Source organism: Meles meles, chromosome 16 (assembly GCF_922984935.1).
Source record: "Meles meles chromosome 16, mMelMel3.1 paternal haplotype, whole genome shotgun sequence".
NCBI classification, from domain to species: Eukaryota; Metazoa; Chordata; class Mammalia; order Carnivora; family Mustelidae; genus Meles; species Meles meles.
Window position 1 is genome coordinate 60,256,714 of NC_060081.1, and position 24,905 is coordinate 60,281,618.

A 24,905-nucleotide genomic window follows, 5' to 3' on the forward strand; every position below is an offset into this window, starting at 1 on the left:
TTTAAAGATGAATGAGAAAAAGTTACTAATTTTTCTTGTCCTCTTCCTTCGTGTCCCCTTCCCTCCATGCCTCTGACTCTAGGAATCCTGACCTCTGTGAAGAAACGCTGGCGCTTCTGGTCCAACCCAAGCCAGAGAACCGTTAAGAAGGGGCCTTCATTCTGGATTCTCCGACTCAACACTGCAGTCCCAGCTGTGACGTACTGTCACCGAAGAGGGACTGGGAAAGGAAAAGCATATATATATAGATATATATAGATATAGATATATATACAGGAAACACCGCGTGCTTGCACTGCTGCTCGGGCCGGCCGCACCGACATCTGAACACCTACATTTCCTTTGCAGACAAATTGAAGAACTGGTGGGATTTTTCAGGAAAAAAAAAAGTATATATATATATATATATATATATATATATATATATATATATATATATAAAATGACAATAATCTCTCACTCCCCCTTTCGAAGCCCTGCGGAATGCCAAAAGCAAGCCAGACCGCGATGATCATAGGAGTCCAAAACGACCCCGGTTCTGCACGTTACCTTGCGTGAACGACAGAGCCTTCCACTTGTCCTGAAGCGGGTGTTGCCCACTGCAGTGCAAAGGAAACTTTTGCAGTAAAGCAAGAGAACTCTCAGTAGCGAGACACGTGCCATCAACCATTTGCCAAGGAAGAAAGAAAATCCCCCACTCGGAAAGGAGGAGGAACACTGGATTATTATTTTTTGGGTCTTGACACTGGGCTGCAAAATCCACCTTCCTTTCTTCCGCCTCTCCTCCCCCTCGACTCATGCGTCTCGTTGTCATTTCTGTCTCGGCTCCCTCCTCCCCCTCCCCCACCCTCTGTATCCCGGTCCTGCCGATGACTCTGGTTTGAAACAAGAAAAAGAAGAGAAAGCAAGCGCAGAAAACCCAGCCACAGGAAGGAAAGTAGACATTGTGTGTTTATGGGTTGTCATGATGAAGGTGCAGCTTGTAGGAGATGTGTATGGATGTGCTTTTAAGTTATGTATATGACATATAACAGGAAACAAATATTAAAATAAACAGTGCTGGTAAGTATGAAGCTGACATTTTAAAATTATAATTATCCGACTGTGATTGATGTATTCCGAGGTTCTTAGATCACACTGAACCGGCCCAGCCAAGGAGACCTGGACTCTGACTGCGGGCTGCTCGCAGGAGGAGCTGACGGTTCAGCTTAGTAATACAGTGTGTGGTATTTGTAATTGGTTGATTGGTGGGGAGGGGTGGGGTCCCCAGATGGAGGGGCAGGGATTTGGCAAGGAGGAAGAAACCCAGATGTAGTCCAAGATGCCTTCCCCGCCTCGGGCAGTAGCCACCAGGGCCTGATCTGTGCTCAGCTGTGGGGTCCAGGGTCAGGATTCCACTACAGGGGTCCCCGGCTCAGCCCCCATAGCCCCCTAGGGCGTTGCTTCGGTTTTCATTCGTCTCTTTTTTCGGCCACTTGTCTTTTCCCTGACCACATTGTGACAGCTCACTCCCGTGCAAAGAGATGGGACACCCTTGGCCACTGCAGAGAATGGTGGCTTTAACCTGGCTGTCCAGAGAGACTGGCTCGCTCTGGTCCTCTCCCCTCCCGCATTCATTCTTTTCCTCCTGGGCCAAAGCACCCATGGCAGAGACCCTGAACAAGGGCAGGCCCCAATAGGACAAAACTTCATTTCCAAAGGCTTTGCCTACCACCCCCCCACACACAACGTCCCTACCCTGAATAAGCCGCTGATGAAATGTGTTGCTCAGAGGCTCCTTCTATGTGTGAGACTCTGGCTTTGGAAACCTCCCCTTCGGCCAGCATCTGAGCTCTGAGCTTGTACCCTCAGAGTCCCCAGAACTGCCTTCAGACCGCAGAAACCCTTGCAGGTTACGCCAACCAGAGCTCGGGCTTTCCCAGGCTTGCCTGCCAGGAGCTGCTCCCCGGAGCTCCGTGAGTTGCCTTTGGAGGGAATATGTCCGTACTGCACTTTAATTTCTCAGTCCCATCTTACCTCCCCTGCTTCACCTCTACAGCGGCCATTGAAGTCATTCAACAAATATTTATTGAGTATCTGTTTGTGCCAGGCACTAGGCTTGGACTGCAGGAGAGAATGTGGGGGAGGGGAGGGACCTGGAAGCCCTCTGAGCCAGCCTTACATCTTCAATCACGGCTTGCCCCTCTGAGAGCATTTCCACATTCTCTCCAATTATTGGCCATTGCCCGGGGATACCCCCCGGCTTACTTAGCAGTTACCCCAGTGACATAAATGCTTAGTTTGCTAAGCTGGTGCTCACCTGAGAACAAGAAACCAGAACAGTGTTGGCTAAATGGGACAAAATGGGACAGAGAGCAGGCAGAGAGAGCTCTGCCCCTGGGGCTCAGAGGGCAGATTCAGCCATCTCCCCCCACAACCCCCCCGGAGCAAGACCAGTGGCTCACTCCAACCGAGTGTAACAGCTCACTTCCCATGCACCAGGTTCTTTTTACTACCTTGGTGGAGAAGCCACAAAACCTCCTTCCCACCCTTCTGAACCTGAAAGCTCCTATTTTCTTTCTGGGCCAAGAGTTGGAATGGCTCCACCCTCCCCGGGCCACCAGGAATGTGGCTCGGGCACCCCTGTCTTTGTAGGAACCAGGTGTCCCAAGCACACTGGTCACACCTCAGAGGGAGAGTATTTGTTCTGGATCCTGCACCTGTTTACAGCCCCTGAATGTGTGGCTTCAGAGCAGGGATGAAGGGACCAGGCTTAGCTTGTGAGCTGGCCAGGGTTTGTGGAGCTCTCCATCCCACGGATGCTGTGACCTTCCTTCCATGGAGAGGCAGGTAGTGCCACCAGGGAGGAGGGGAGCTGCAAAGCTAAAATCTAAGGCACTGTTTCCTCCCATCCTCCTTTTCATAGAGAATATAGATGTTTGTCTTGTCTGTCTTCAACCTACTTTCCTTTTTTCCTTTTTGCATTTCTCATCCTTTTTGTGCTGCCTCTCCATCCAGGAGACCATGTAGCATGGTGGAAAATGTCCTGGAGGGTATCCTGGCTCAGCCCCTAACTCACCATGTGACATTGGACTAGTCCCACCCCCCCCTTTGGGGCCTCAGTTTCCCCATTTGCAAAATGAGTAGGATAAACCAGATGCTCTCCAGGGTCTTTTCCTAGTCTGCTGTCCTACAGATCTTCATTTTTCTCTTGTTTTGCTTTCTTGGGACCTTTTCCATCTGAGGGGACAGGGAGTGCCAGGACCTGTTTCAGTTTGTGAATCCTGCAAGCACATTCCAAGACTGGCCTGCGATTGCATGAGCAACATCACTCTAAATAATTTTTTTTTTCAAAAGCACCTTCCAACCAACTGCGATGCTGTCCTGTTCCTTTTTACTCACACCCTTCCCTCCCCTCTTGTCCCCACGCTCCCCCACCTCAGTGCTCTGTGCTGTATGCGTGTGCTCTCTGTTCTTGTATCCTCAATAAAAGTGAAATAAATGTGTTTGATGCTGAACCGCAAACTGCCTTGGCATTTCTCTCTCTCTCTCTCTCTCTCTCTGCCCTTAGCTACCAGTACAGGTTGGCCTTGTGGGGATGGCTCAAACTGGGGTGGAAGAAATCCCGACCTTGAACACTTTCATGCAACACATATTTGCAGCTCCCAGTATGGTCCTTGACTTGGGTTAGGCTCTGCAGGCCCAACAGCAAATGAGACAAATTTCCTGCCCCCCAGGAACTCTCAGACTTGTGGAGTGCTGGAAACATAATACAACAGGCAAGCAGTCAGAGACCATTCTGGAGTGATCAGCACCAGGAAGGAAGTGCACAGAGGCAGGAGATGGCTGCTGAGAGAGACCACTTAAATAAGGTGGCCAGTTATGGCCTCCCTGAGGAGGAGCTAAATGAAGAGAAAGATCCAGTAAGGTGAGGGACTTGGGCAAGATATTCTAGGCAGGGGCACCTGGGTGGCTTGGTCGGCTCAGGTCATGATTCTAGGGTCACTCTCCCACTGCGTATGTTCTCTCTCTCCCCTGCTTGTGCGCTCTCTTTCTCTGTGTCAAATGGATGAATAAAATCTTAAAAAAAAAAAAAGAAAAGTGGTGTGCCTGGGTGGCTCAGTGGTTAAGCCTCTGCCTTCAACTCAGGTCATGATCTCAGGGTCCTGGGATCGAACCCTGCATCAGCTCTCTGCTCAGTGGGGAGCCTGCTCCCCCGACCCCTGCCTGCCTGCCTCTCTGCCTACTCGTGATCTCTTTTTCTCTCAAATAAATAAATAAAATAAAAAAAAGAATATTTTAGGCAGAAGGAACAGTAAGTCTGTGGGCCCCAGGACACAGAGGGTCTTGATGCATGGAGGAACAGCATGATCCTTCCTCTTTCTGAAAGAAGAGCACTTACATTGGGGGTCTCTTCCTACAACCCTCTCCATGGGAACCTAGTGGTTAATATACAGTGACCCCCAGCTTCAACCTTTGCCCACTTCTGCATACATTGCCATGTCCCTCTACATGCCACTTGTCCCATTGTTGACTTATTTAAATGGACTCTGTAAATTATATATATATGTGTGTGTATGTGTGTATACATGTATATGTACATATATATGAAACAATAATACTTCCATAAATCAAAAACTAATGTCACTTGCCAAAGAAAGGTCTTCATAAAACTAAATGTAAAAATATAAAAAACCCATAATCCGTGTAAAACTTACTCCTTGGGCTACCTGAGTTGCAGGTACCACATTTTCCTTTTTATTCTAAGTGACTCACCCCAGACCACCTTTTTCTATTGCCCCAAATCTCACAAGTGAGAACCACTGTAAATAAATTGGATGCATTTTCTTCCACTCTTTTTCCGGGTATGTATATCTCTTCGGAGCTTAAATTACCTGGGACATACCATTCTAAATACTATTTTAAACTTAAATCCTGAGCATTTCCTAGTAATTTTGAATACTAAATACTATTTTGTTTCCTTCCAAAGGTAATTCACTCAATGGCACAAAATGCTGTGCAGTGAAAACAATTCTTCAACGCTCTCTGGCATCCCGTCCATTGTCAGAGGTAGTTGCTTTCAGGAGCTTTGGGAATCCTTCCCTTAATTTGTTTCCTGTACATTTCCTTTAGCTATCTGCCACCCATAGGGTTCTGGAATAGGACATGGTTTGCAAATATTGGGTCCCCACACACTCTGGATCTGTATCTTTATCTCCCAGAAATTCAGGGTCAGCCTCTGTGTTGCTTGGGAATAACCTGGGGTTGATTTATCTGGATCAGTGGTTCTCAAACAGAGGGGAGGGAGGTGATTTTGCCCTCCCCCAGGGAACATTTAGCCATGTCTGAAGATATTTTTGTTTGTTACACCTGAGGGGTGCTATTGGCATTCAGTGGGTAGAGGCCAGGGATGCTGCTAAACATCCCATAATCACGGGGCAGATCCCACAACAAATCTGATCTGATTTGTCAGTAGTATCAAAGTAGAAAACCTAATCTGGATGGACGTGTGACCCATAAGGTGGCATTCCAGGTCCACCATCTATAGCTTTCAAGCCCTAATTCAGGGCTGGCGTCTCTGAGAAGATGGTGAGCCCAGCTGGAACAGGGAGCTCTGAGATCATAAACTTAGCTCAGCACCCGCACTGGGAAAAAGGAGGGTCAGGGAAGGAGCTGAGCTTCTTCAGACAGGAAATGTAACCGACATGACAGACGGAGTTTGACAGGCGTGACTGTGACTGATGGAGGCCATTTCTGGTTAATCCTGCAGCAGCTTATTGTGATTAACCGTGACTGCAGGGCCCAGTCTAGTCTGCAACCCACTAAGAGATGAGCTTTGACTGAGAAAGATTGGTGTGTCCAGCTGTCACTGAGGAAGTGTGACAGACAAGCTAAGAAGCAGCAGCACGGGGACAGGAACAGTCAGTCAGACCATGGTTTGCATCCTAGCTCTGCCACTCTCCAGCTGTGTGACCTCTCTGAGCCTTGGTTTTCTCTTCTGTAAGCTGGGAATACTAATATCTACTTACTAGGGTTACATTAAGGCTTAGAAGTCATATATGAATGGTCTGCCCTATGGATATTGGACTTAGCCAGTCCCCACAATCATACAAGCCAATTCTTTGTAAAAAATCTCTTAATATATATCTCCTATTGATTCTGCCTCTTTGGTTGAACCCTGACTGATACAACCGCCCAGCACAGAGCAAAGCCCTCAAACAGAAATCATTTTATTAATACAGTCATTAATTAGACTTGTGATAGATACACACACCCAGCTGAACCCTGGTCTGTCTGCCTTCCGGCTAGGTTCCAGGGAAACAATAGAGAACCAGACAGCAAATTCCCTCCCTTCAGGCACGTTTGTAGCCTGCACCACCTGAGGACACTGGTGATTATGGCCAGAGGGACCCAGGTAGTGGCTATTGCTACTGGGACGACTTCTCCGCCCTGCGGGCTGGGTTTCTGACAATCTCCTTTAGGACTGAGTGTGGTTGGACGGCGACTGGGTGATAATGGGCCAGTGGTCATACTCAGGTAGAAACTGGCTGACAGGGACCATTACTGAGCATCTGATGTGGCTACTAGACAGCCATGATCATAACCCCAGCTTCAGCGACCATGACTGATTGGGACCAAAGGACTAGGGCTGGTGGGTGTGTTTCTGGAGCAGGATATACATAGTTTGGTGAAGGTTGCTATCCACGGTTCAGGAGACGTGTAACCTAAAGTAGCAAAAGGCAACATTTAACGGGGCGGAACCTGCAGGCGCGGACCGTTCCTCCCCAGACCAGGAGCTCTGCCGGACCGCTTTCCCCGTCGCTCCCGTCCCCGAGCCAAACCGCGAGAACTTCCGGTGCGTTTCCACGGTGCTTGGGAGTGGGGAGAGTCCGAAGCTGGTGAGTGCGGCCTCCTGGCCTGTTTGAACTTATCTGTGTTTGTTGCCCGTGTGGCCCAGCCACCCTGTTCCCGGTTCGGGATCGCGGAGTGCCCTGAAGTGGGGCGCCTCGGCGGGACGCGCGCGTCCCCCTCTGTGGGCCGGTGCTGGGACCCTGGTGGCTCTGCAGGCCTTTCTCCCTGAGAAACCGTCACCAGAGCCCCCGACGCCAGTACTTCCTGGGGCACCCGGGGTAACTTAGCTGTTTCCTGAACTTGGGAACTTGGGGGTCGGAGACTCTGGCCGCGCCCGATATGGTTCTGTCCGACTCTAATTTCGGGTAAGGTAATTTGCCTGAACCGACCGTTTGTTTCTCATCTACAAAATGGATATCATGTTTTTATTAAATAAATGCCTATCGAGGAGCTGTTTGTGCTGGAGGAACAAAAAGACTCAAGTCTCACGGAGGTGACAGCCCTCTGCTAAACATAAACGCAGAACTGCAGCCTGATCAATGAAATGGAAAGGTCCAGGGTGCCGGGGAGTATCTCACGGGATACCTGACCTAACCCTGGGTCAAGCAAGCTTTAGTGAGGAAGTGAATATTGAGCTGAGATCAGAAGAAATGATTTGAGGAAGAGGAGAGGGAAGAGTTTTGTTTTTTGATTTTAATCCAAGGAGCCTCCAGCCAGTGTGGCAGGAACAGAGAACTCTGCAGGGTGCATGGTATGAAACAGAGGGAAGGAGTTGGGAGGGGCCAGGCACGCCAGGCCTTGTAGGTCTTGTAGGTCATGGTAAAAATTCTGGTTTTCCAGGAGCCATAAGAAAAGCCACTCACGTGGAATTAAGTGTGAGCTGGTGACATGCTTAGATTGGGCCTTTGAAAAGTTCACTCTGGCTGTTGGATGGAGAACGGGTAACTTGGAGTAAGGAGGTGATGGCGAGAAGCAGATGGACGGATGTGACTTTGTGCATTCCAGGCCATATTCTCTGTGCCAGGCCATGTGCCAGCTGCTGAAGATACAGTGAAAAGAATTATGGCTGGTGTAATTAGAATAAAGGAATGTCATTATCAAGGAGGAAGGAGCACAGGTACCACAAGGGAAAATGGCTAATTGATGAACAATTATTCTAAATGTAGTAGCTCCTCATTTAGCAAGTACTTATTAAGTACCTTCTGAATTCAGGGTTGGGAATAAGATGATGATGATGCAAATTATTTAGAGCAGCGGCTTTCAGGCTTTTTTGACTGTGACCTACAATAACAAATACATTTTACCTCATGACCAAGAATCCATACAGACACATAAAACTTCAGAAGACAGTTGTTATCTTTATTACTCATGATGCACTCTTTTTTTTTAATTTTGTTGTTTCCATTAAAAAAAATTAATGCTGGTTGAGACTCTCTAAATTGATTTCTGAACCCATTAATGAGTTTTGACTTGCAGTTTAAAAAAAGAAAAATGCCGATTTAGAGTAAGAGTCATTTACCGTGGTTTGGGGTTAAGATGATAAAACATTGCCTCTACCATTTTTGGAAATAGGTCGGCCTTCCTTTTCTCACTGCTTTATTTCGTTCTGTTTGTTTAACATAGAAAAGACTAAGAAGAGTTAAACAAGCAGCTGGTTCTTCTGTTTGTGAAATTTGGGGGTCTTGTTTGTGCATCTGGCTGGGTTGGAAGTCCCTAGAGGCAGTAGTGACTGTCCTACCCTGTGGATGTTTCATAGATCATTGTTTCAGGCAAAGATCTGGCCCAGTGCGGGCGCTCAGTGCTTATTTGTTAAATTGAATACGTAAGTGTCTTGGGACTAGAAGGTTAGATAATTGTTTTTATTAAATTAGCTCATGTTGGAACCATTCCTATAAATACCACCCAGGCAGTGTCTGCCTGCCTACACGTTGTGTCAGTATGTCCCCGTGGATAGTTCAGAGGTGGGTAAAATAAGTGTTCTTGCTCTTTCTCTTCTAAATACTGATCCTAGGCCAGCCATCCCACCTGAATCTATTCTGGGCAAGGTGTCCAGAGTTCACTGACTGTGGGCCCTTTGGGAAGTTGCTTCACTCCCTGGACTTTAGGGGTTTTTTATGCGTAGAAGATGAAGAGGAGGTTTGTGGTTGAAAAGCTTTCACTTCCAAACATTTTGTGAATGAACACCCACTTCAGATGCAGAGCACCCACTTTCCACCTTCTGTCCATGTCTGGGCCTTCCTTAAGGCTTATGGGAAACTGGGTATATGCTGGATTTAATCATCCTTCTTAGCTCCTTGGGACTCTTCAGTGATAGGGTTTAGGCAGAGTTATAGTGTGAGGCAGTTTAGGCACAGTTGTAGTTTCTAATAGGCTACCCAGGCTTTCCCCACCTTCACCTTGTTGTGGGAGAGAGATCCTGAGGGCAGATCTTGAGTGGGCAGTGAGAAGAACACTGGCCTGGAGGACAGGGTACCCAGGTTCTAATTTGTGTGACCTTGTATGACCTGGAGCACATCATTTATCCTCAATGTCTTTCCAGCTATGCAGTGAGTATTCTTTCTCAATAAACCAAAACACAAAATCCTCTTCACTCTGAGTCCTCTTTTCCTCATCAGTAAAATTGATGCAGGGTTGTGGAGAGGACTAAAGGAGATAATTATGTCAGGGGTCTGATTCAATCTGGTGTTCATGCAGAATCCTCAGCAAATGAAGCATCTTTCCTCAAGTTCCAGTTAACTCTGATTTCTTTCTTTTTCAGTTGTTTGGAAGACAAGAGGGGTTCTCTTTTTGGTCACTTAGCCCTGGTCTCATGGCTGCCATGCAAATGGATCCTGAGCTTGCCAAGCGCCTGTTCTTTGAAGGGGCCACTGTGGTCATCTTGAATATGCCCAAGGGGACGGAGTTTGGCATTGACTACAACTCCTGGGAGGTGGGGCCCAAGTTCCGGGGCGTGAAGATGATCCCACCAGGCATCCACTTCCTCCACTATAGCTCTGTGGACAAGACCAATCCCAGGGAGGTGGGGCCTCGTATGGGCTTCTTCCTTAGCCTGCAGCAGCGGGGGCTGATGGTCCTGCGCTGGAATGCCATCCGAGAAGAGGTAGACCTGTCCCCAGCCCCAGAGGCTGAGGTGGAGGCCATGAGGGCCAACCTCCAGGAGCTGGACCAATTCCTGGGCCCTTACCCATATGATACACTCAAGAAGTGGATCTCACTCACCAACTTTATCAGCGAGGCCACAATGGAGAAGCTGCAGCCCGAGAGCCGGCAGATCTGTGCTTTTTCAGAGGTGCTTCCTGTGCTGTCCATGAAGCACACCAAGGACCGCGTGGAACAGAATCTACCTCGCTGTGGCACTGAGTGCAAAAGCTACCAGGAGGGCCTGGCCCGGCTGCCAGAGATGAAGCCCAGAGCTGGTACAGAGATCCGCTTCTCACAGTTGCCCACACAGATGTTCCCAGCAGGTGCCACACCAGCAGAGATAACCAGGCACAGCATGGACCTGAGCTATGCCCTGGAGACGGTGCTCAGCAAGCAGTTCCCCGGAAGCCCTCAGGATGTGCTTGGTGAGGAGGAACAGGATTCTTTGGGAGTGGGCCAGGAGATGGGTGTATAGTAGGGGGTACATCTTCGGTTATCTAGTCCAGCAGTTCCTAAACTTGGCAAGGAAGCAGTCTTGCCCAGTCCCCCTGGGACTGAGTCAAGAGAGCTGGAGTGGGGCCCCAGCACTATCTGTCTGTCTATATAATAAACACTGTAGGTGAACTTGATGCAGCCAGTTCTGTGTTTGGGAACCACTTATGTGGCCCAGCCCCTCGTTTTATAGATTGTGGTTCACAGAGGGAAAGGATTTGGCCAACTATGTGGTCAAAGTGAGACCAGAGCCCAGGGCTCCTGGTTCCCCGTCTCCCATCTGCCTCCTCAGTTTGCTTCTGATATCTCTCAAAGTGTTGGTCTCTCCACTGGCTTAGACCAGAATTGTGATTTTTTTAAAAAATTATTTTTGTTTTTTTGTTATTTTTCTCCCTTATTGCAAAAGTACTGTATGGTCATCATAGAAGCAAAACAAAAACGCATTCCCAACTCCCACCACCTAGAAATAACCAATTTTGTACCCTTGGGTATATTTCCTTTTCGTCTGTTCCATGTGTATGTATCCCTGTGCCGCATTTCATTGCAGTCTCTTCTCTGTGTATTTCTGTGTATTTCCCTTTCGTCTCTTTCTTCCCTCAATTATATGTGTTTGTGTGTATAAGTGATTTTTAAAAAAATTTTTTTAAAGATTTTATTTATTTACTTGAGAGAGAGAATGAGAGAGAGAGAGCATGGGAAGGGAGAGGGTGAGAGGGAGAAGCAGACTACCCACTGAGCAGGGAGCCTGATGCGGGACTCGATCCTGGGACTCCAGGATCATGACCTAAGCTGAAGGCAGTCGCTTAACCCACTGAGCCACTCAGGCGCCCCTATAAGTGATTTTTTACAAAAACATAGATTGCAGTATACTATTTTGTAATCTGCTTTAACATAAACATGTTTCTATGTTGCTGAAACAGCCCCTTCTCGATAGTGGCTATTTATGTGCCATAGTTAATGAACCAGCCTTCTGTTGGTGGGCCTTTAAGTTGTCCCTGTTTTCCCTATTGTGTCGTCTAATGAACATCCTTGTGTGTACTTACACATACATTTAGGGTTGAAATTGTTGGATCAGAGCCTGTGTGTTGCGAACTAGGGTGAGGCTGTTGCCCATCATCTCTGAAATGGTGATTTAGCAAAGGCCTCTTCCTACCGGATGGTTGGAGAATGATACCATTTCAGTTTCTATTTCTTTGATTCTAGTGACAGGCAGACATTCGTCACATCTTTAACAACTATTTATATGTTTTCTTTTACAAATTGTCCAGGTATTTGCATATTTTTCTGTTGGAAGATCAGTGAGAAATTTGAATATAGGGCCCTTTATATCATTGGCTCTCTGATAAAAGGGCACATTTTAATGGGTGCATCGTAATGCATTACACAGTATGATCATTTAGTAAGTAACACTTAGGAAATTCTGGCTTAAAAATGAACCAAAATCCTGTTTTCTACCTCTTAAACATTTTGGTTCTTCAGAGTAATCTTGTGAAAGGTCTGTTGCAGGGATAACTTTGTATCTTCCTGACAGCTCTTTGAGATTACTTCTGATCTCCTAACTTAATTTCAGACTAGGCCAGAAATGCATGAATTTAAGTAAATGCCCTAATTTCAGAGAATAAGCTCCTATTTTCACAAACTAACCAGGTAATGCCAACTGTAGAAGCAAATCATTAACCTCTATCATAGAAAATTTGATAATATCTTTTTTTTTAAGAGTTTATTTATGTATTTGACAGAGATCACAAGTAGACAGAGAGGCAGGCGAGAGAGGGGGAAGCTGGCTCCCTGCTAAGCAGAGAGCCCGATGTGGGGCTTGATCCCAGGACCCTGAGATCATGACCTGAGCTGAAGGCAGAGGCTTAACCCACTGAGCCACCCAAGCACCCCAAATTTGACAATATCTTGAAAATATTAGTCAAACATCCAATATATCTGGACCAGGCAGCTAGACAAACTTAGTTCCACAAGCCTAGGAATAGAGAACTAGTTTTTCATGTCTCTGGAGGTGACAGAGATCGAACAGCCTGCATTTAAAGAGGTACGTGGTGTTGAGTGCATCTGTTCTTTTCATGGCCCACGTGTAAGTGTGACACCACAGAGCCCTTCATTAAATTTGAAGCCAGAGAGGATGTCTCTAATCAATAGCAGTGTATCTTGGCAGCCAGAGACCCAGTTGCTTGCCCAGGGACAGTGGCTTCTGGATTGTGGGGATCTCTGTTTCAGACAGGCATCTGGTGGAAATGTGGAATAATAATATTTCCTGAGCGCTCCTTTGTGCCAGGCATTATTTTAAATGCTTTATATGAACTATATTGATTTATTTAATCTCCCCCCACAACCCTCAAATAAGGAAATTGAGGTATAAACAGATTGAGTAACTTGCCCAAGGTCACACATCTCTGAAGGTTTGAACGCAGATTTGAACTCAGGTAGTTTGGTTCCAGAACTCGTGCTATTAGCCACCAAGCCGTTCATAGAGATTAAATCATAGCCCCGTGGTTAAACAAATGCAAGTGATCTGGCTTGAGGGCTAAGCCTGGTAGAAGTACTTGCAAATTTTCCTCTTCTGGGAAGCTCTGGAACTGTTCTAACCTAGTAGGAATTCTGTTTTATCTTCCATTGTTCCCATTGCCAAGCATTCGTTGGTGACCTTGGATAAGTCCCTTGACTTTATCTGTAAAATGAGACAGATATCACCAACCTGAACACCTTGTGGAGTTGGGCTGGGGATTACATGGTGTAGTGCAGCATTTCCCTGGCCCTGGAGCAGACTGTCTGCATCAGAATCATGCAGGAAGCTTTTTAGAGCTACAGGCACTGAGGCTCTGTCCATCTGTCCTCAGCCAGGATCTCTGTTGGGGAGGCTTGCGTGCTTTATCTTCAACAAGCTCTCCTAATACTGATCGGCAGTCCAATTTGGGATCTGCCTGGCATAATAGCCATGGACACGTTCTATAAACTTTCGAAGTGCCAGGCAAATACTGGTAGATCTCTTCTCTTACAGTCTGATTCTATAAAACCATGGTTTGGTTTTTCATGGCTTGAATTTAGAACAATTCAGCAAACTTGAACTGAGCGTGTGCTCAGTGCAAACCGCTCCCCCCCCCGCCCCACCGCCCTTGCAGGAGAGCTGTGCAGGAGGCCACCACTGCTGAGGTCAGTAGATCGGGCACTCCACTCTCTCAGGATCATTCTCCTCTCTGTGCCTCCCAGGTGAACTCCAGTTTGCCTTTGTATGCTTCCTCCTGGGAAATGTGTATGAGGCATTTGAGCACTGGAAGCGGCTCCTGAATCTCCTGTGTCGCTCCGAAGAAGCCATGGTGAGGCACCACACCCTCTATATCAACCTCATCTCCATCCTCTACCACCAGCTTGGTGAGATCCCGGCCGACTTCTTTGTGGACATCGTCTCCCAGAACAACTTCCTCACCAGCACCTTACAGGTGAGCCATCTTCTGGCTGACACCAATGTGGGTCAGAACTAAGGCGAGGAAGTGTGAAAGCCCCTTCGGGAGGGTTACTTTTTTGTTGCTGTTTCCTGGCTCTCTCTTCTACTCAGTTGTAAGTTCTGTGATGCCAGAGACCCTCTCTCTATACCACCATCTCCCTGCCTTGCTCTGAGAATGCCACGCAGTGGGGTACTTGGCATTCGACTAACCTCTACCTCTGTGAGTTACTCAGCTCAAAACACTTTTTCTTTCTCCCTGTAGCCGTAAGTTGGTATAACCCAGTAGGACAGAGTTTTGAAGCTTGTTATTTCCAGGGAAACATCTGCAGCTCCTTAGATCTCATTTAAGCATTAAAGTAACTTTGATTTCCTGTTCAAACAAAACGTGCCAGTTTCTGCAGAGATTCTCTGACAGAAAAAATGAAATTTGCTTTTAACTTGGCAGTTATATTTTCATTATGAGTGGTAATTAGGGAAGATGCTTCAAACAACTTACAATCTTCATCCTGTGCTATTTCCTCCCTTTGCAAATAGATTAGCATCCTTTAAGTTCTAGGGACAGTCTCTGTCACTCACATTTTGTAACTTTCTCAAGTGTGGAAGAGGCAGAAGCTGCAAGCTGTCAGTTTCCATACGTTCTGTTCTGTGAGCTGCTTTTTTCTCCCCGTGTGTGAGACCACTATGAGGCCCAATCCTAAGAAGCTGGCTATTCCTTAGCCTATCACTCCCACCCAGGGTGAGAGAAGGAACAGACATTCCAGAAATTCCTCTTGGGTAGCAGGCATCATGTTTATCATGCTACTTGGGTTCCCTTATTTAATCTCTCTGGAGCCCTTCAAGGCAGGGAGGATTATTTCCTATTTACAGAGGAGAACATGGAGACTCGGAAAGGTTAAGTCATTTCTGTAAGGTTACGCAGCTGGTAAGTGGCAGAGTCAGGATTTGAACCCAGGCCTGAGTCTTGTGATTATGCTCCTATGTACTGAATATAATGTATTCCCCCAGTAAGGATTCTTGATTGGCATCAGTGGGGACACCATCAGGGGCTTATATCTCAGAGGTATGGAACACTTTTCTACAAACAACATGCTATTGGAGGAATCCCTGTAAGCAGGCAGCTGACTTAAAACCCTGGCACTTGGGGGCCTTATGCAGACCATGGGGAAAGTTGGTCAAGCTGATGGCTTGAGCCTGGTGTGTTCCACTTAAAAAGAATTATACAACTGCTCTTTTACTGGTTCTTGACATAACAGAGAAATTAAGTCCCTTTACCTTTCCTGTGAAGGGGAAATACCACCCTCCTCCCCCAACAAGTTCCTGGGTTACATGAGCTGGTAAACTGATGAGGGGTGAGAGGGGGCATCAGCTTGCTGACTTGCCTCTGGCAAGGACTCATGGGAATGACATGCTGCTCTTGTGATGTGCGTTAATGCTGTCACACAAAACATAGGAGGGCCACACTGTGTCATTGGCTGTCCTGACCACTGTCAGCAGAGCTGACCGACAGCTGAGCTCTGATTGCTGACACTGTGTTGCCAGCAATGATAGGAAGTGAGGGCCCAGCTGGATTGCTAGATGCCCAGGTTAGGTGTACAGAGCTGATGGTTGGAAGAATTCTGTGTGGACTTTTCACCAAGAAAATTTGATGTCACTATTTGGAAAAATCCAGGACATGTTCCTTAAAAAAAAAAATATCAACACACATTTTTGAGCATCTTATCTTTATATACAACATTTTCCTGAAAGTGTTGAGGGGTCCGTATATTAAGGTTCCTGCCTTCAAAAGAGATTTTTTTCATTGATTTAGCAGGTTATTTGCTGAGCATCTGCTATATTCAAGGCCCTGTTGCAGGACTGGAAATAGAGCTGTGAACAAGACAGAGTCCCTGACTTGCAGCTTATATATTGGTAGGAAAGTAAACAAATGAATTGACCAAGTCACTTCAGACAGCAGGGCTGTGCACGGTTCATTTCCACCACCCCGAGACCACGACCTGAGCCAAAACCAAGAGTCAGGTGCTTAACTGAGTGAGCCAACCAGGCAACCCCTCCCCTTTTTTTATCCTGGTAAAAAACACAGATCTAACTTCTTAACACATTTTTTTTTAATTTTTTTTTTTATTAATTTGACAGAGAGAAATCACAACTAGGCAGAGAGGCAGGCAGAGAGAGAGGAGGAAGCAGACTCCCCACGGAGCAGAGAGCCCGATGTGGGGCTCGATCCCAGGACCCTGGGATCATGACCTGAGCCGAAGGCAGAGGCTTTATCCCACTGAGCCACCTAGGCGCCCCCTTCTTAACACATTTTTAAGTGTACAGTACAGTATTGGTAACTATAAGCACAGCAGATCTAGAACTTTTTCATTTGGCACAACTGAAAACTTTATGTATGTTTCATGCCTTCTTAACTGAACATGATTTTCACTCTGCCTGGTGTGAACTTGTTCATCCTACAGGATGCCCTCAAGGCATCCCTCTCTCTGAAGCCATTCCCAATCCCTCTCCTTTCCATATTATTAGCCTACTTTGGACTTGTCACTGTTATATTACACAGACTGTGCCTGCTGAAATGTGTACATTGCCTGCCTGACTTTCCCACTAAGCCATGAACTTTTGCCCAAAGCCTGGTTTGTTATTCATATGGTGATTTTCAACACCTAGTCGAGACCTAGCACTTCTCTCATTTTGTGTTATTGGGTGTTTTTAGATGGCTAGAGTACATAATTCCCGTGGTAACGTAAATAGATGCCCCTGATACGACAGGTGTAAACGATGCAGTCTGATCAAAGGAAGCACTGAAAAGGAATTGGTTAATTCAGACGAGGGTTGCAATTTGAGGAGGAGAAGAGGGGATTAGGAGTGACTGTTTGTGAAGGGAGGCGTTTAACCATGTGCTGGAAGGTTGACAGATTTCAACAGGCACAGTGTAGAAAAGGATATTACAAGATTTTTTTTTTTTTTTAATGGAGAGTTAACGTTGGTACCATCTTGGCGGTGAGAATCCAGACCCCCACACAGAGGCAGTCACTCAGTGTGTGTGTGAGTGAATGAATCAGCCCATAAAAGCCTTCTTCAGCTCTGCCCCCAGGTAGTCAAGTAAGTGGAACTGGCTTTCTTACTTAGGAGCTTAAATGGCTACTACCCATGGAGAGGGACTGTTGTTTGTATGTGTAAGCGCTAAAAGGCTGCCACGTTAGCTGGTATAAAATTAGCTACGTAATGGCCTCTGCCATTAGAGGCCCTTTTGAATAGATGCCACTGGTTCTTATAAATCCCATGGATTTAGCTTGAATAAAAATCATTTGTTTTACAAAAATAGTTACAGTTTTTTCTTTTATTAAAAGCAACTTGAGTCACCATAGTTTGTTTAAAACCAATGAAAGGATAATCTGAATTTAATAGCATGTTGGAAAATGAGTTATGTAGAAAATAAGGATTCTCACTGCTGATTGCATAGCATTGAGGCATATAGTCAGGTAACCTGTTTTTTAAAATATTTTAAGTCACAATAGGCCATCTGTGCTTTCCAGCTTTATTTCTTGCCAATATTCTTTTTTTTTTTTTAAGATTTTATTTTTATTTATTTGACAGAGATCGCAATTAGGCAGAGAGGCAGGCAGAGAGAGAGAGGAGAAAACAGGCTCCCTGCTGAGCAGAGAGCCCGATGTGGGGCTCAATCCCAGGACCCTGGGATCACAACCTGAGCCGAAGGCAGAGGCTTTAACCCACTGAGCCACCCAGGCGCCCCTCTTGCCAATATTCTAAATCCAGTGTCCATCTCAACTCCTGATGGAAGCCACTTGCTCTGACAGTGATGTCTATAGTGTTTTTACCAGAACTCCTGGCATGATCAATATTACCTACCTATTCGCTAACCTTCTGCTGTCATCTGTCACTTTTGCACACTTACTGTGTGCATTATCTCACTTAGCCCTCACCACAGTGCTCAGAGCTATGTATATAATCTCACTTTGCATCGAGGAAACAGGATCATAGAGATCACATGATTTTGCCCAAATCACCAGAGCTAGTGGATGGCAAGGCTGAGTTTTGATTCTAAAGTCTTGGTGGGTTCCCATTTATTACTCCCAGAGAAACATCCCAGATTCTTAAACTGACCTCAGAAGACATGATTCCTGGGGCGCCTGGGTGGCTCAGTGGGTTAAAGCCTCTGCCTTTGGCTCAGGTCATGATCCCAGGGTCCTGGGATCGAGCCCCGCATCGGGCTCTCTGAGCCTGCTTCCTCCTCTCTCTCTGCCTGCCTCTCTGCCTACTTGAGATCTCTGTCTGTAAAATAAATAAATAAAATCTTAAAAAAAAAAAAAAAAGACATAATTCCTGTTGCTTTTTACTCCCCTAGAAACCATTGTGAAATGATAGTTTTATTTAACACCACTTTCTTCTTCTGCAAGTGGAAATAGAATGTTCTACCTCTGGCTAGTTCCATTCTAAGTTGAAAAATCATTTGGGAATTGAAAAAATTAGGAAATTTCATCTTTTTTGTCTGTCCAAAAAAAATAGGATAAGATAGTGACTCAGCTACCTACCTTGATATTTTGAATTTCTCAAGGTGACCTGACTGAACTCAATTTATTTAAGTTGGGTTTAAAAGAAGGCTTTCACATTTCTGGCTAAAGTAATTTACAGTTTTAGAATATACAGACTTAATGATAAAAATATTAATAGTTTTTTCTGTATTTAAAGAAAAATACCCAAGGGGTGTGATTTTAGTTTTAGAGAAATGCAGTTGTTTATGAAATGTTGTTGTCCTCTTTCAAAAGTATTTTTAAAATATCCAGGATTGATCTTCTGATATTAAGATGATTCATTTCTCAGTGATGTTAAAAAGTGTTTATTTGATTTCACTTTAACAAGTAAAATAATTAGATCATTACCATGTTTTCTGAAGAAGCCATAAAGTTAATCTAAAAACAAGAGAATCAAAGAAAATTATTGCTTGAAAACTAGGTAATGTCTATACATCTCCTTTTCTGAATTATGGGTTTCTAAAGTACCAAGTTTATAAACTATCAGGACAAAAATAGGTCAGTGGATGCCCGGGGCTTAGGTAAGGGGAGGGTTTGACCAGTAAGGGGCAGCACAAGGGAGTTTTTCAGACTAAAGAGACTGTTCAGTATCCTGACTGTGATGGTATGTGAGCTTCAGACTCATAAAATTGAATACCAAAAGAAAAAAAAATCTGTTTTGATTATATCATACAGTGGTTGCACTTGTGTACACATTCGTCCAAACAAATCAAACACTTAAAAGTGGGTGAATCTAGTTGTATATAAATTAGACCTCAATAAAGTTGCTTTTTAAAAAAAGTCAACCTGGGCTATACCCTGAGTCCTGGAGGCCTGCAGAGAGGACAGTTCCAGAAGTACCTGGTCTCCAAGTCCCCCGCCTTCCCACAGGGCAATGCTGAAAATACGATGGATGTTTTAAGTCTATGTCAAGACAGAAAAGTCTCAGTAGGGATGAGGGACTGAGATTTCCCTGCTGGGACTGGATCTCGCTTCACATCTGTCACTTACTCTGCATTTATCACCATTCTCATCTGTACAGTGGGAATAGTAATTTCCTGTCCTCTTACCTCCCAGGTTTATAGTACCCAGGCTTGTAGTAAAGATTAAATTGATAAGTTCTTTGAAAAGGACAAAGCACTTTTTAAATTAGAAGCCTTATTTTTCAGACAGAAGGTTTCTGTTATACCTGCCTCTGGTTGATTTTACTCCCAGACATTGTTTGAGAGATGGGTGGGAAGGATGAGTAATGAGTCTGAGCCCAGCCTGTTCAGACCTGTCACTGCTGGCCATTGCCAAATGCAGGGCAGTCCCTTCATCTCATTCTTATCTGTTTAGTGAGCTTCCTGTGGGCGCTAACTCTATGCCAGGCGCTGGGCGATGTGCTGTGTGGGACACGTTGATAAAAAGGACTCATTCTCTACTCTTAAGGAGCACAGATACTGTGAGCACGGTGTGAGAAATGCCATAGGAGGGTTCAGGCTAGGGAAATAGAGGCTGGAGCAGTTCCTTTAGGCTTGGGCTTTTGTAAGAGACCTGTCACAAGGAAGTGGCTTGTGAGCTGGTGGCATTCAGGGGCTACCTCCTCCCCAGGACAAGTCCTTTATTTGGTCCAGCACCATCACATAATTATTGAGCAGTTATTTGGTGCCAAGGACTTATGTAAAAGTGAACCAAAAATGGATTTTCATGGAGTCTGTGGTCTTCTTCATTCTTTTGCTCATTACACACCTCATGGGTCCTCTGTGTCAGACGCTGTGTCGGGAGTGAGTATGCAGTAGGACCCAGAGTCACTGCTTTGGAGTTGCTCCTTGTCTCTTGGGAGAGCTCGACAGTAAATGGGCTGTTACCTAACTGAGATCGAAGCTGGAGGAGCATAAAGGAGCACCTGTTCCATCCTTGGTCTGGGAAGACATGCCAAAGGAGGTGATGTCTCGGCTGAACCTGAGTCACTAGTAGAAATTAGTAGGTGAAGAAGATGAAAGCAGGGTGGAAGGGTGTTGTAAGCCGAGGAAAAGGCACGTGTGTGTAGAGGCACAGGAGAGGCTGCAGAGTGTTGTTTGGCAGCTGCTCAACGTGGCGGGAGAGGCGGGGCTGTGTAGAGAGGGGTCCAGTTTACTGTGGGAGGAGGGGAACAGGAAGAGGCTATTGCAACTTCAGCCAACAGTCTCCCCAGGACCTCGGGACAGACCCAGGGGTATGCAGGGCCTCTGGAACTAACGCTGTTTGAAACAAGACTTCTCTGCTTCCCATGTGGGGCCCTTCCCCAGAGCTCCGCTGGGCTCCACAGTCAGCTCTCCAGGGCAAGCTCCAGTAGCTGCCTGCAGACAGGCTGCCGCTTCCCTGCTGCCCTCTCACCACCAAGCTCACACAGCCCCTCTAATTAGTTATTGATCTGCTGTCTTGTTGTGGCTTTGCTGCCCGCTTCTGTATTTAGTCGATTCCCAAGTTAATGAAACCAAATTCTGTAACCCCCCCACTTCTGCTTCTGCACACCCACCGCCCCCAATCACTTCTGTCCCTGCTAGCACTCCAGCAGAATGTTGGACTCCAAACAAAGGCCACGGAAATGAGCTTTACTCCTGCTAACAGGCAGTAGAGAAACAGCTGTAGAGTACACCTGTTAACTTTGTCAGGTCAAGGCCCCCGGAGCCTAGATCCTTCCACGGTGATCTGCAGACCGGCTACAGTGGGAGACCGATGGGGAACAAAGAGCTTCCCCCACCCTCACGCTCCTGTATCTGTGGGGTGGTCTGGGGAAAACTGCCCCTTCCTTTCCTGTCAGTTTTCATCTGGTCATTGAACTCCTCTTAGCCTCCATTTCCCTAAAATAGGTATTCTGCGGTGTCTTCCCAGAGCATTGTGAGGATCTGTTGGGATACTCTGAAACTTCTTTGAACTTGAAAACAGCAAAATAGTATGAGGAGTAATGAGTTTGCTGTTATTCTTAGAAGTGACTGGGATCCAGGAAAATCCAGAATGGAGTGTCAGATGCAGAGAAAATTACTGCTCTGCCCCCTGCTCAACGTTTATATCAGATGAAACTAAATTAAAAAGAACATCAAAACAAGGGATTAATACCAAGAATGTATAAAGAACTGCAGTAACTCGACGACAACAACAACAAAAACCTGACTAAAAATGGGCAAAGGGCTTAAATAGACATTTCTCAAAAAAAGACATGGAAATGGCCAGTACATCTACATGAGAAGATGTTCAACATCACTAATCATAAGGGAAACGCAGATCAAAACCACAGTGCGATACCACTTCACACCCATCAGGATGGCTCTTACTGAAAAATAATAATAATAAATAAATAACAAAAAAACAGAGCTTGCCAGTGATGTGGAGAAATGGAACCCTTGTTCATTGCTGAAGGGTGGCTTCCAGGGGCTGGGGAGAGGGGGAATGGGAAATCAGTGTGGGTGGCTAGTGTCATTTGGGAAAGATAAATTCTGAAGATGGATCATGGTGATGGTTGCATAGCCGTGTGAATGTACTTAACGCCGCTGAATTGTACACTTAAAAATGGTTAAAATGGTAAATGTTATGTATATATAATTTTTAAGATAATGTAAAAAGATGGTTTAAATGGTAGTTTTGTATTATGTACATGTTACAACAACTTTTTTTTTTGAGAGAGAGAGAGCATGTGTACAGGTTGGGGGGGGGCAGCTTCCAGAGGGAGAGGGAGAGAGAGAATCCTAAGCAGACTTGCCCAGCATGAAGCCTGATGAGGCTCCGTCTCACGACCCTGAGATCATGACCTGAGCTAAAACCGACAGTTGGATATTTAACCGACTGAGCCACGCAGGTGATCCTGTTAGCACAATTTTAAAAGAAGAACGTCAAAGATAACTTCCAAGGGGAGTAGAAACCTCTGACTGGCAGCCTATGGCCCATGAAGATTAGAGCAGCAGTTCAGCCTTATTGGCCTAGGGCCTGGGACTTTATGGGATGCAGGGGCTTATAAACCCTCCAGGCCTTTCTTGGCACCAGCTGGTGTAGTTATTGCCTGGTGCTCAGGAGAGCTCCTCAAGGGACTGGGCCAGGGTGATGGCCCCACTGGCCTTACTCTTAATGGGGCATCTCTGCCCAAGATAGTGATTTTCCATTCTAGTCCTGCCCCAGCCTCTCAGCTGGCTTTGGACCTTCTTCCTTGGTTTGGGGGGAGCACCGCAGGTGTCCTGGGCCAGTGCCAGCAGCAGCTGATCCACCCGCCCCAGAGGGCTGAACACCACGAGGAAACTTCCACAGCTTTCTCGGCCCTCTCCATGTTCTCAGGAGTGACTTATCCTCTGTTCTCTGTAGGTTTTCTTTTCCTCCGCCTGCAGTGTTGCCGTGGATGCCACCCTGAGGCAGAAAGCAGAAAAGTTCCAAGCTCACCTGACCAAGAAGTTTCGGTGGGACTTTGAGGCAGAGCCAGAGGACTGCGCCCCGGTGGTGGTGGAGCTCCCTGAGGGGGTAAAGACGGGCTAACTGGGAATGCTGTCAGCCAGGGGAGGCCTCTTCCCCTATGGCTGCAGTGTTGGCCTCTCCATTCACCCCTTCCTTCTGGGACCTGAGGGGGTGGGGTAGTGGCCCCACCAGATTCTGCAGAGATGGAGCCAGAATTCTCTCTTCCACCAATAAATCAGTTGCTTCGGTGCCCAAGAGGCAGTATGCATCCGAAGCCACCTTCATGGGTTCCCGTCAGTCTGGCCACGAGGCTGACCTGACCAGATTCCAGATGGGCTCTTACAGAAGCTCTCAGGAGAGACCTGCCTCAGCAGCACACTACTTCCTTCCAAAGGAGAAGAACGTGAGCCAATAGCCTAAGGAGACTGATTGTTTATTCCACAGAATGGTTAGAAAACAAGAAACTCTGGACCACACAGGGTCTGAGCTATCAGTTGGTGATTTAAAAGTTAAACAGGGTGCTAGGGAGATGAGCTAGAATTTCTGCCTGTCCTTGTTAAATGGGAACGCATCACAGAAGACATGGGCATGGGACCACCAGGAGCTCCAGACTGGGGAAAGAGGACCCAGAGGACAGTTGAATTGAGTCTGACAAATGGTCAGCTTTTGCTTTCTCCAAGTTTCTTCTGTCCAGAGGTCCCAGTGGGTAGTTGTCCTAGACTGTTGTGGCTCCTGACCTCAGGGGCTTTGCTGAAGCCACATCCTTCCCATCTGTCCCATTTTGAGGCCTCAGACCCAGAGGTGGGATTTGGCAACCCTTCTATATGGCTCCATTCCTCACCAGAGCCATCATGACTCTTTCTGATGACCTGGAGACTGAACAACAAAGAGGGATGTTCTTGCTCTGGAGAGGCTTCTTTATGTGCCTTTATTCAGGGCTCCGTGGAGGACCTGGCCAACCTAGATCTTCCCAGTCCTGCTCTGGAGCTGTCAGCCACAGGAGTAATGATGCTCGCGTTCCCTTGGAGTCCTGAGACTGTGCCCGTCACACACAGGTCCTGCCACCCTGACCTCAAACAGCTGTACTCCAGCAAGAGTCCCTGCTTTCCCAGGGTGCCGCTCACACCAGGTTTCTGAATACGAATCCATGCTGGTTAAGACTTTTGGTTTCACTTGTTTCCTTGGAGATGTTTTGTCAAGAGCATAATGTACATTAAAGTCTTTGAGTTGAGACAATCCCCTTGTGTGAGTCTCTCTTGCAGTTAATTTGTCCACTTCTCGGCTGCCAGGCCACTGTCCATAGACACGCTTCTCCCTGCTGAGTACCAGGAGACCCTGCCCGACATCTTCAGTGTCTGGAGGAGGCAAGCAGCCAGTGTTGCCTGCTATTAACCAGTGGGGCCGCCGAGACAGGCATACCTGAAGGAAGGATTGAGGCCCTGTAGCTTTACAATAACCAGAAATTATTCTCTTCCTCCCGAAGCCCACTCATCACAACTACCTGGGGAGCTTGTTAGAAGTGCACATTCCAAAGGAAGGAATTCCTTGTCCATGCTATAACGTGGATGAACCCCTGAAAACGTCATGCCGAGTGAACAAAGCCAGACACAGACCCCATGTTACATGAGTCCATTCATAGGGATTGTCCGGGACAGACAGATCCACCGGGAGGGCAGTTACTGGTTGCCAGGGACTGGGAGAGTGGGGAATGGGGTTGACTGCTGATGGTTACAGGGTTTCCTTCTGAGGTGATGGAAAGGTTCTGGACTTAGTGGTGATGATTATACAACCTTACGAATATACTAAAAATCACAGAAAGTATTCACTTAACATGGGGAATTTTATGTTATGTGTATTATATCTCACCAATAATTTTTTCAAGTGCATATTCCCAAGTCCCACCCTGCAGGGATTCCAAGGCAGTGAATCTGGATATGGCCTGGGTCCTAAGGCACACTTAGTTTTGAAAAACTACCCAGAAGTGACAGCATTGCAAGTTAGTACCTAGAGCTCCACTGGGACAGAATTTGTTTCCCACTAACATTGTCAGGGCAGCACGTGGA

The 24,905-nt window shown here is 46.4% G+C and overlaps 2 protein-coding genes across 20 annotated transcripts in view; both read left to right on the forward strand.

Annotated features, from left to right (window-relative positions):
* The window catches only part of EPB41L1 (erythrocyte membrane protein band 4.1 like 1), a 123,994-nt gene extending 120,490 nt beyond the window's left edge, over nucleotides 1-3,504 (forward strand). For all 18 annotated transcript variants that reach the window (XM_045980495.1, XM_045980497.1, XM_045980494.1 and 15 more), the window contains one exon: nucleotides 83-3,504. In XM_045980495.1, the coding sequence (XP_045836451.1) occupies nucleotides 83-91 (9 nt within the window). In that variant the 3' untranslated portion in view covers nucleotides 92-3,504. The remainder of the gene's footprint in view (nucleotides 1-82) is intronic.
* Nucleotides 3,505-6,842: 3,338 nt separating this feature from the next.
* Nucleotides 6,843-24,080, forward strand: AAR2 (AAR2 splicing factor). Of its 2 annotated transcripts, none has more exons than XM_045981609.1 (4): nucleotides 6,843-6,878; nucleotides 9,590-10,397; nucleotides 13,681-13,910; nucleotides 22,756-24,080. In XM_045981609.1, the coding sequence occupies exons 2-4, from the start codon at nucleotides 9,641-9,643 to the stop codon at nucleotides 22,921-22,923; spliced, it is 1,155 nt and encodes a 384-aa protein (XP_045837565.1). In that variant the 5' UTR covers nucleotides 6,843-6,878; nucleotides 9,590-9,640; the 3' UTR covers nucleotides 22,924-24,080. The 2 variants fall into 2 exon arrangements, with proteins under 2 accessions (XP_045837565.1, XP_045837564.1); XM_045981608.1 differs by lacking the exon at nucleotides 6,843-6,878 and adding an exon at nucleotides 6,891-7,196.
* Nucleotides 24,081-24,905: the final 825 nt, after the last annotated feature.

Excerpts from the sequence above, each read along its gene's own strand:
- AAR2 (XM_045981609.1), top strand. The coding sequence starts at position 9,641 with ATGGCTGCCATGCAAATGGATCCTGAGCTTGCCAAGCGCCTGTTCTTT. Across the intron at positions 10,398-13,680 it reads AAGCCCTCAGGATGTGCTTG|GTGAACTCCAGTTTGCCTTT; the intron begins GTGAGGAGGAAC and ends TGTGCCTCCCAG. Across the intron at positions 13,911-22,755 it reads TCCTCACCAGCACCTTACAG|GTTTTCTTTTCCTCCGCCTG; the intron begins GTGAGCCATCTT and ends TGTTCTCTGTAG.